This window comes from Zonotrichia leucophrys, chromosome 2 (genome assembly GCF_028769735.1).
Source record: "Zonotrichia leucophrys gambelii isolate GWCS_2022_RI chromosome 2, RI_Zleu_2.0, whole genome shotgun sequence".
In the NCBI taxonomy this organism is placed as follows: Eukaryota; Metazoa; Chordata; class Aves; order Passeriformes; family Passerellidae; genus Zonotrichia; species Zonotrichia leucophrys.
Genome location: NC_088171.1, coordinates 64,707,117 through 64,718,360, shown reverse-complemented (window position 1 = coordinate 64,718,360; position 11,244 = coordinate 64,707,117). Strand labels below are relative to the sequence as shown.

At 43.4% G+C, this 11,244-nt stretch overlaps 1 protein-coding gene across 1 annotated transcript; it reads right to left on the bottom strand.

Annotated features, from left to right (window-relative positions):
- Positions 1–228: 228 nt before the first annotated feature.
- RBM24 (RNA binding motif protein 24) lies at positions 229–10,478 on the bottom strand. Its single transcript, XM_064705229.1, has 4 exons — positions 9,908–10,478; positions 9,255–9,378; positions 8,104–8,158; positions 229–1,681 (listed from the first exon to the last, which is right to left on the bottom strand). Exons 1-4 carry the CDS (start codon positions 10,073–10,075, stop codon positions 1,351–1,353), a joined length of 678 nt encoding a protein of 225 aa, XP_064561299.1. The 5' UTR covers positions 10,076–10,478; the 3' UTR covers positions 229–1,350.
- Between the last annotated feature and the right edge of the window lie 766 nt (positions 10,479–11,244).

Here is an 11,244-nt window from a genome sequence, read left to right as displayed (position 1 = left end):
TTTATGTAAAAACCTAAAAAAGTGTTAATTTAAGAGTACCCTCATACAGTGCACATACTGAATTTAAATAAATCCAAGTCAACATCCTTAGTTAATTAGGTTAATATTTAATATGCTACATCTAAGCCTACTAAATAATTTATACCATGAGATGAATACATAATTTTACAGTGTCACATCTAAAGTCGCTTTCTTTAGAGCGCAGCATAGTAAAACTTTCAAAATAAATATTTCTTTTTAAATAGCATAACAATTAAGGCACAGTATAAATCACATACCATTAACCCTTCAGGAACTGCAGTCTTGGTAACAAAAAGTTGCCTTGTGTACTGTATGTTTGCTAATAAATACTTTAAATATAATCCTGAAATAGATATTAAAATCGTACAAATGGTTTCAGAAAAGAAAATTCCCTTAAAACAGTTCTTAAAAGGTTTTAATTAATTAGGCTTCTTCCTGCCTTTATTCACAAGTTACGAATAGATGCAATAAATAGAAAGAGAAGGCTGTTGTAGTAAAGGGCTGATCCTATTTTAGAATCAGAATAGCTGACACCAGCAGTTAAAGTTTCCCAAAAGTGAAACGGGATGGGGCGAGGGATTAGGATGTGACAAGCTCATCACATGAGCACGAGTGATGTGTTCTGTCCAGAACTGTCTGTGTTATTGATTGTCTCTACAGCTGTTGCACCCCTTACTTCCACATCACTTGCTCCATAGTTCCACTCATCCAGAGGACAGAGAAGAAAATAACTTTGGTGCCTGTCCGCCATCTTACCAGCCGGCCATCTTCCTTGGGTTGTTCGGTGCCCGTCAGTGAGACAGTGACAAGGTCCTGTCTCACAAAGACAACTTCTGAAAGCTAGAAAGGACAATCAGTGCTTTAAGCTCATTTCCTCTTAAATGGTTAAAGGTTACATATTGCTGACTCAAGTTTTTTCCCTGGGTCAAATTTTTCAGATACCATTTTCTTACTTATAAAAGGCAGTTTTGCTTCCCTGATACTGTAGAAAGTACATCTTTGCTTTTTTTTGGTTCTTTTTTGTTCGTTTGAAAAGATGAAGTCCCATTGCTACTCCTGCCACTCTTTCATGACAGTACAGTATTTTTTCCCCCCATTTTCTTCTGGCTTGATACTTGAAACTAGACATGCCGCACTACCCTTCCCCTCTAACAACAAGATTTGGATGCATACTGTATGAAGACAGCGGAATAAAAATCTTTAGTTTCGCAATAGCATCGCTTTCCTTAAAGCTCCTTAGTTACTACGAATTGTCTCTGTTAACTACTTCTACTGGAAGGCCGAGAAGAGGAAGAGAGAGCTGGCGAGCTTCCTTCGGGACTCCGTCCGCTATTGCATGCGGTCTGCCTGCAGCTGCTGGGGCTGGTACTGGCCGAACGCCGCCGCGGCCGCCGCGGCCGTGCCGGGCGCTGCTGCGGTCAGGGGCTGCTGCACGGCGTAGCCGTAGCCCCCGGCCGCCACGTAGCCGGCGGCAGCGGCCGGGGAGGCGGCGTACGGGTACTGCTCGTAGGCGGCCGCCGCCGCCGAGTATTGCGCGTACGCCGCGCCGGTGTAGTCGATGTAGGGCGTGGTGGAGGCAGCGGCCGCTGCGGGCTGCACGTGGGGAATTACCACTCCGGGCTGCACAAAAGCCTGTGGATAGACATAGTGAGCGGGTATCCTGTTGAAAGATGGGAGAGGGAGTTAGAGTCGGTACGCGAGACAGCGCCTAAGTGTCATATCCATACTCCGAACTAAAACAAACTCAATTTAGTTGTTGTTATGTGCATAGGGTTGCCACAATAGCTTGACTCAATGGACCAATTATCAGCTCACTGGCCCGAAGAGATGCATCGCTCCAAAGCACAGCGTTGTAGCTGAGTTAAGCTGGGGTGTTCAGTGTTCCTTAAGGATATTATCTTTAAGGCCATTCAAAGTACCAGCATTACTGATGTCTGTTTTAAGAAAATTCTGAAGGACTAAGCTTGATTATTCCATCTGGAAAATTGCAGTACTTGTTTTTCAAATCACCTGTAAGTCGTTTTTATTACCCCTCTTCTCTCTTAACTATTTGACTCTTAGTAAAATTACTTCCTGCAATACTTTTATTATTAGTAACTGAGCAGTTTGACAGCATCACTATAATGAGTTCGACAGCAGCCAATAAGGCAACAAAATTATTGAACTCTGACTTTATGTCAAGTCTTGCCAGGGAGGCGTGCTAAGAGGGTATTGTGGCAACCCTACTTAAGTTGCTATGCAGACTCAGCACACATTAATTTCTCTGCAACCTCAGTCACCCTTATTAAAAATAAGAAAAAAACCAACACAGGCGACAAAGGAGTTTAAATAGAGTTCACAAGTGTGGTAAACACAGCAAGAATCACACTTTCCAAACGAACGATAGTGCAGCTCACTCCGTCACAAGAGGCCATTGAGGGGAAGCTACATAGATGCTATTAAAATCCATAACAGTGACTCCTAAGTACATGTGCATCACACTTTTATAAAAGTTCATAAGGACACAAGAGTCAAACCTGTTTGATTATCAGGTCACTGATGTCCTGTTTTGTGCCAGCTTGTTTATTTCTATGCAAGACATACAGCATAGAGTTTTTTGGGAGGTGGGCATAAGATTAAGTCTAAATAGATCTGGTGCTTAACAAAAGCAAAAAAACCACAAATTTACAGTTTAAGAAAGAACCATTCTGAATAGATGAGTAAACACTTTCCCATCTTGTCCAAGTCACATAATTTGCTTTCTTGGCTTGTTTACTTAGCCCTTTAGTTTTAAAAACTGGTCATATCTTTGTCTTAGCACACAGTGTACATACATGTTAATGTCATGGTTGGATTTTATATTATAATATGATTTTAAAAAATACTTTTACATTCATAACCCTTTCTTGCATCTGGATTGCCAAAGAGAAGTCCTTCATATATGCAACTCCTTCCCAGCCAGTGAATCTCTATAAATGCATCAAAAACTTCCTGTACAGATTCACTGCTATTTCATACTGAACTTTCTTTACCTTTACAGACACCTCTAAAGACTGCACCAACCTTTGAACACACTTTAGGCACAGATGAAAACTGTAGTAGTAAAAAGTGTCTTCTATTCTCCAAATTCAAGATTTCATGGAAAGGTTTGTTGGGGGATTTTTTGTTTCATTTTTAAAACAGCTTTAAGATGCACTTAAGTGGTCAACAAGGAAACATTTGCAATCAGAGGGGACACTGTCAACTGGAATCATAGCAAAACGTAGTTTAAAATAAGTGATAGACTTTAAAACAGCTTAGTTTTCTTTTTCAGAAAAAAAGAGCTCAGTCGCTTGGAGTATGAGCAGAGAGAAATGTTCAGTTGCCATGTTTAAGACATGAACACCACAATCATAAAAACCCAACATGTAAATGAAATTCATTTCCTATTGTGGGAAGGGGAAAAAAAAAAGAGTGACAAATAGGGAGGGATTGGGAAGGGAAAGAAAACATAAAACGAAACCATAAGTTGGGTTTTTAACACTCACCTAATTTATGAAGTGATTAGCCAGAAGTGCATTTGAAGCATACTTAAGCTGGCTCTGTGCATTTAAATACACATCATTACCCGAGCTCTCCATATGGAGGAGCATAAGCAAGCATTTTGTGTTGGTCACCAACCAAGTACAATTCTAATAAGCATTACACCATATTTCTTAAGCATTTAGGGAAAAAAGTATAAAAACAAATCTGAAGTCACAGAGAGACTCTTTTGCATCACGAAGACTCCATTTAACATCACATCAAAGCAATCTTTACATTCAGCACTTATGGAAGAGAGTAATTCTCACAGAAGAGACAATAAGAAAGCCTTTCAGGCTGCTTGTGTTGCCTTGAACTGATGTTACTAAGATTTTCTGAAGACACTTGGATACTCGGCCATATCCTTGAAAAAGACAGAAAGATACATGTGCTTCTACTTAAGCTCTTGTGACTTGGTTTATTTAAGCCAAGAAACTAACAGGTGGTGAAGTTATGAAACATTATCTGTTTGCCACATCTTACCCTACAATAAACATAAACCCTGTGCAGGCTCCTCTCCATCATGCCATTTAACACATGATGATTGACAGCATAAGCTGCAGTGGGGCTATTTTTGATCATCTGTCATGCTACAACTGTTTTCAGTCAAATAAAATGGCTTTATATGGCCAAAGTAAATTTCTACCTACTGCAGAGGCCAGGACACGAAGATCTCAGCCATTCAGAACCCAACTGCTTTTCATGCTCTGCCAGGTCAAAAGCTGAAAAAGCAATTCCCAGTTACACTAGAAATCCTTAGTATCCTTAATTTTAAATAAAAGCTGCTGCTTTACTTTTCAGAGTGATAGTGTGAGAAATTGACAGAATTTAAGCTCTCTTTCCTGGCAGTAGTTTTTGTTTTGGAACGTGTATTTACTCTTTTATGCTTTTGCAATAAAGGAAAATAGAAGCCGTATTTAACTTTAGCAATAACTGTAGCTTTGAGATACTCAAAATTCAATGACCTACATCCCTGCCATGTGCCTTAAGACTTTCTTTGTTGTTATAACAGAAGATTTATGTTTAACTAAAGACCTCAAGAATAATCCTATAGGCAACAATAAAGTGAACGATAATTTCAAAGGAAAGAAGACTTTTGAGACTAATGCAGAGACCTGTGGCATAGAGAAATTCAGCAGGAGTAGTGCATCTTAGTTAAAGAACTCTCAGCATTACATTCGCAAAAAAACTAGATATTCAACTTTAAAAAAAATGTTTTGCTTTGGCCCTTGCATGGCATTGTTTGCTTTTGTAAGCATAGTTAAAGAGCAGATTTTCACCAATGAACAGCTCTCCTTTTAAGAGAAATAGGTTGCATAAACATTAAACATACAAGACCCTTACTATGTTTCCTTTTATCTGATAACCACTAAGAGGACGTAACAGCAGGCTAACTTCTGACTGTTCCAGCTTCACTCCCTCTTTTCAGACTATCTGTAGTCTAGTATTATACAGATCTTTTGATCAAAAACTCAAGAGGGGGCTTTTCCTTCTCTCTTAAGAAAGGCAGATTTGCTTAAATCTTGGAAGATATCAAGCATGTCATATCAGCCAACTGTTTGATAATGGGCTTAATAATTCTGGATTTAACTCTGGTCTTACTGAAAACAGTGGGTATGTTTTCATTTTGATATAAGTACAGGTTTTAGACAGAAAATAAAAAAATCTCCACACCAGTTATGTCCTTCAGCAATACCTATGATTAACCTTGAATTTTCCCACCAATATTAAAGTAAAAATTAGATCAGCAAAATAAGAAAAGCTATCTTGGGAAACAAAGTCATCTTCCCCCTCCATAAATTCCTGTTGAATTCAGAGATAGTATTTTAATTAACAATCCTGAAAACAAAGCTGTATAAATAACCAATTCTGTGATCAAACAGCTTACTATGAAACTCATCAACAGTAAGATAGATGCTGAATGTAAAGAGCAGGAAGAAATGTTATTCTGCAGCACTGAATAAAAAAAAATTCCCTGCATTTTAAATGCATCACGCGTTGAAGCTAATCTAGTTTCTGTCTCCCTCCACCATAACTGTGTTGTACTTAAGTCGGAATATTGAACTTCTGCATCTTCTCGGTAAAAGTAATGTAACATAATCAAATTATTTTAAGTTTATTATTTGATAGATGTGAAACCTTATGTTGTGGATGCCCCATCTCTGAGAGTGTTCAAGGCCAGGCTGGATGGAGCTCTGAGCAACATGGTCTAGGTGTCCTTGTCCATGGCAGGGGTTGGAACAACATGATCTGTAAGGTCCCTTCCAACCCAGGCTATTCTATGATTCTGTGATTCTAAAACACAGCTGACCGTACCAAAATATGGCAGCACCTCACTAATTTGCACTGTTAGGGAAAAACCCAAAACTCAACCACAAAAGATCTAAAGCTTTTGTGTATGGATTAGCTGAGTATTGGCACTGAATCACCACTACAGCCTGTTTCACACCGCGTATTAGGGAAGTGTACTTCCAAAGTTCAACTGCACAGGAAGAAAAAAGGCTTTACGGTGACCATGTATTTCAATGCAAACTACACAGCAAAAGTGAACTCTTCAACAGAAGGAGATTCAAATAAGTGCTGAAACATCCCCTCTTACTTTCAATGAAGTGAACGAACATGTTCATTCATCCTAATGAATGCTGTTCTCCTTAATCTGAACTAGATAAAGGTACAGGTCACTGGAAATTTTGAGGAGGAAGAAGGATTGGTAATCTCTGTTGTTTACATAGTAAAAGAAATGCAACAGCCAAGGATGAATGAAAAATTACCAATTTCATATATACGTGACTCTGTGACAAACATTCTTTCAGATTTATGTGCAATGCATTAGAAATCTAACCTTATTCAGCTTGCTGGAAGGATTTCCCTGACTTAAATATGGTTTATGTCATCTATTGTTGACTTTGGGTAAGGAAAGTAAGAAAGACACCTACATTTGCAGAGTCCTTTAAGCAAGGGACTGCCACAGATCCTCCCTTTCTGTTGTGCTCAGCAAATACTCAGTCTCTCCACAGCTGATCCCTGCACAAGTCAGTAGTTCCCTTTTCAACAAGTGTTTTAACAGCTCTGGAGAGGAGGTGCTCTGCCTCTTGCCTACCTTAGTGCAGACATCATAAACTGATCACTGCATACACACTGTCATCTCACACTTCAGAGAAGCAAGCAAAATACAGTAGAGGATAATCATAACAAGGTAAAAAAAAAAAAAAAAAGTTTTTACAGCCTCCCCACTCTTGGAAAAATCAGCATGCTCTTTTAAAATGAAGTTTCTAGGAAAAACTTTTTCCTGTGGTTTTCAGGATAGGAACTGTTTTTTCCTTCCATTCTGACAAATCAAATTACTGAGAAGCTGTTGTGGCTTAATAACAGGTAAGTATTATATTCTAAAGCCATTCTAACCAAATAAACAAAATACATCTATGATACATTTTCCCTACTTAATTGTTAGCTTATGCATTGATTAGCAAAAGGCACTATTTCACAATGAGTTTCTCAATCACTGTGCATTAGTGAAGTGGCACTATGGAAAGCTTAAAGCAGACTTCAACTCCTAATGATATGCCTATAAAAAGCAAGAGTTAGATCCACTTAGGAATAGTTTATACTCAAATTCAGGAGAAATGCACTACGTATTAAAGACAGATCGAAGAAAAAATCCCCTCAAATTAGAAAGCCCAAATGGACGCACATCGTTAATAAGGAGATCCACACCCTTCCCAAGAACAAACCTCCCAAAAATTATGAACATGCAAGCAATATGTTGATTTACTTAAAAATCAAGAAGTCACACAATTTAGCACTCACTACAAAATATGGTTAAAAAAGTCACAGGCTACAGCTTGAAAGCAAGGAAAAAAAAGGCCCTTTGCTCCCCATGGCAAAGTCACTCCTCAACAACAAAACCAAAATTAAAAAAGATCCCCCCAAAAAACTTTCACTACAGCTCTTTCAATTAAATAAAAGCACACAGTTTAGCTATCAACACCACTTCATTACTGTAATAAATAAAAAAAAAGCACACGGAGGTCTATTGACTATATGAAAAAACATACATGCATCGTTAATCACCATTTTAGCTTGTTTGTGTTTGAGTCTACTGGTTACAGAGTTTAATTCCAAACAGAACTATTCCACCTCTTATCATCATATCCTTCTGATCAGTTATCTTAACTGTAAACGATCCCTGTCAGATTAGAAAGAGATAAATAACATTGAGTCAAGCTGAAAAAAGAGAAATGGGGCACAGCAATCTTGCATCAAGTCATACCTCCTTGTTTTATCATAGGGTCATGTGGGACTGGAGTGCTTAGTCGGAAGGGCCACGTCCCACACAACTTGACTCAGCTGCGGCATTTAGAACATGACCGACAAGGTGAGCGCATTTATGAGTATACATTTATAAATCTCAGAGCTTCAGCATTGCTGGCCAGCTTTAAGGATGCTATTGCAAGAGGCCTTCAACAATCATACTTTTTCTTTCCTTTATTTTTAAAAAAAGATTTTTTTTCCTCCCCTGTTTGAGGTCCCATTGAGACTTACCCGAAAGGCCTCTGTATGAGAGCGGGATGAAGCTGCTGGACACCAAAGGCAAAACCTACCAACAAAAACACATTGCATTCTCTGTATGGGTGTTTTCTGGCCACTTATTTATGCTATATGTATACACACACACACACACAAAACCGCAGAGGAAGAGCCTTTACTAACAGCCTGCAGTAACAACAGCAAAAAGGCTGTAGAACCACAAATTAGAAAGCAAAATATATCAGTCCATACACACACACACAGAGAACTTAAACCAGTAAAGCACACGCTTTCATAGAAATGTTTAGGAAAATGACTTTTTCTAAACAAGTACAGAGTTTTTGTTCACATTTTACATGGTGCTCCATTTGGATCCCTAACTTTAACATCTGAATGACTGTGTGGTACTTTTCATTCATTGGTGTATTTGTGTAATTTCTACAGACTTAAAGATTTAAGTCACCTCTACTCATCAGGACTTAGCACAGGGGGTCAAATCCCAACTTCATTTCTGTTCTCCAGACACCCTAGCGTAAACCCTGTCTTTCCTTGGCGGGCACTTAATTACTCGCACAAGTGTTCATCAGGCTAAACATGGGGGAATTCAGAATGACCTCCTTTAGAGCACAAATGTGCACACACTCCACGCTCCTCTCACTCTTGCTGCAAAGCAGCAGTCTGGGAAGTGGCTAGGACATCAGATTGTCTCAGATGTGGTCTTAGGAAAAGCCATTTCATTTTAAAATCTGCATAATAGCTCCCAACTGCTTGAGAAGTTTGTATTAAGATATTGTTTGTATTAATAAGACCGCACACATTGGAAGCGATTCACTCCTAGGCCAATCTTACCCTGCAACGATACTGTAAATGGTCAGCGCCACCACATTCCCAGCAGCAGGAATAACCAATGAAGTGTTTGAGCTGTGGAAGTCTTCCTGGGGAACTCCAGATATTTTATCTTTGATCGCTTTTGTTTTTTAAATAAGGCACATGTGCAAAATAGCCAGAAAATTACTACATGCTGCATTTAAACATCAAAACCAAAGCACGCCCAACTGTGTGCGTACTTCAGGAAGGTGGAGGGCAGCACTATCTTTTTTTGAAGTTTTACTCTCTTCAGAAACCTGAGGTACGGAGAGAAAAGCCATTCAGGGCTGCTTCCTCACCTGGCTGCATTATCCGCGGCTTGGCACCCAGGTACGCCAGGTTCACGTTGGCTTTCCTGCCATCGATGATGGGGTTGGGGTCCTTACAAGCCCTTTCAGCAGCAGCTCTGTCAGCCATGGTGACCTTAACGGGCGATGCCGCGCATTAGATCCCTTTCCGCGGGGAAGGAGAAGCCTCCCGCCCACAGCAGCGACCCGGCCGTACCCGCGGGCGGCGCCGAGGGGCCCCCGGCCGGAGCCCGGCCCCGGCCCCGGCCTCGGCCCCGGCCCGCCCGCCGAGCGGAGCGGGGCGCCGGCAGCCGCGGCGGGCGCAGGGCGGAGGGCGCGGGCCGAGCTCGGCCGCCGGCAGATAAACCCCGCAGCGGCCGTATCAGCGAGCAACAGGCGCGCCGGCGGTGTGCGAGGAATTGGGTAATTCCCCCCCTCAATCTCCTTATTCAGTAATTCCCCACCCCACCCCCTCCGCCTCTAGACAAACTCCCCAGCAGGGAGAGAGAAAAATAAAAAGGGAAAAAAAAAAAGAGAAAAAGCAAAAAGCCGGACGCTCGGTAGCCCCTCCCGGCCCCCGAGCTCTCAGAGCGGCCCCCGTGGAAGTTTCCCCGCGATGCGCCCCCGCAGCCGCCCACCGCCCTGCCCCGCGCCCCGGCACTTACAAAGCCGTATCCCCGGGACTTGCCCGTCTGCCGGTCGGTGATGACCACCGCCTCCTCGATGTCCCCGAAGACCTCGAAGTACTTGCGCAGGCTGGAGTCGGTGGTGTGGTAGGGCAAGCCCCCGACGAAGATCTTGGTGTAAGTGGTGTCCTTCTGCGTCGTGTGCATCTTCAGCCCGGCCCTGCGCGCCGCGCCGCGATCTGCACCCACGCGTGGCGGCCGGGGCGTGCGGGTCCTGGGCGGCGAGACCCGCTTCCAGAGTCAGCCCCGCTCCTTTTTTCCTTTTAATTTTTTTTTCTCTCTCCTCTCTTCCCCCGCCCCCCGTTTTCCCCCCGCCACCCAGCTACAATGCAATTCCCTTCTGCCTTTGCAGACCCAGCTTCCTCCTCCTTCAAGAGCGGAGCCTCGCAGCCTCGGGCGGTTTTGAGGTAGGTACCGGCAAAAGGAGGAGGGGAGGCCGGGCAGCAGCCAGCCTGGCGGCCGTAGTGCTGGAAACGAGCAGAAACAGCAGCTGGAAGAGGAGTGCAGGGCCTGGGCTCTAACAACTGAGTGGCCTCCCCCCTAAAAGCCACCGGGTCGGTCACTCTCGGTTCCTCCTCCTCCTCCTCCTCGCAGGGGCGGGGACGCCGGCGGGGCGGACCCCGCGCTCGGCCGCGGCGCGGCCGGGGCTGACACACAGCTGTTGGCAACAGCTGGATGCCCCCCGTGCGGCGGCCGCCGGGCCTCGGGGCCGCCGGGCAAAGGGGCGGCCTCAGGGGAGTCCCTCGGGGACGCCCGGTGCCCTTCGAGGCAGGTTTGCTGCAAACAGCAAGTGCCGGGAGACAGGCTCCGGTGGGGTCAGCGGTGCCCGGCCGGCCAGACAGCCCGCGGGCACAGCCGGCTCACTGGCTGCTGGCGGTCCTCAAATGCTTCGATCCCTCCCCGAGGGCTTGTGCTCAAACCTCTGCAGCCTTCACTTACTGCTCTCTCCCGGCTAGCAAGACTACGGTGCTGCAACACGTCCATTTTTATTGTGGTGGTGCTGGTGGTTATGGTTCTTGCTGTTCGTTTGGTCACAAGATGAAAAAAAATGGTAAAGCTGTTTCCCTTGTTTTCCTCTTCTCTTGCTGCCTCTGCCCAGTGCTGGGACTGGGAAGGATGAAGAGAAACATAAAGGAAGGAATGTCTGTGTGACATGAAGAGACAGGGGACTGTGGGAGTTGGGGGGAAGGGAGACTCGCAGGGAGACCGGAAGGATGGGACGAAGGTTAAAGATTGGGGAAAACAGATGTGCATATGTGTAGAGACTTCTAAACCATTCTCTTGCAGTCTCAAAGTCTTGATAAGTACTGTGTGCC

Excerpts from the sequence above, each read along its gene's own strand:
- RBM24 (XM_064705229.1), bottom strand. The coding sequence starts at position 10,075 with ATGCACACGACGCAGAAGGACACCACTTACACCAAGATCTTCGTCGGG. Across the intron at positions 8,159-9,254 it reads GCCGCGGATAATGCAGCCAG|GTTTTGCCTTTGGTGTCCAG; the intron begins GTGAGGAAGCAG and ends TTTTGTTGGTAG. Across the intron at positions 1,682-8,103 it reads CTCATACAGAGGCCTTTCGG|GATACCCGCTCACTATGTCT; the intron begins GTAAGTCTCAAT and ends ATCTTTCAACAG.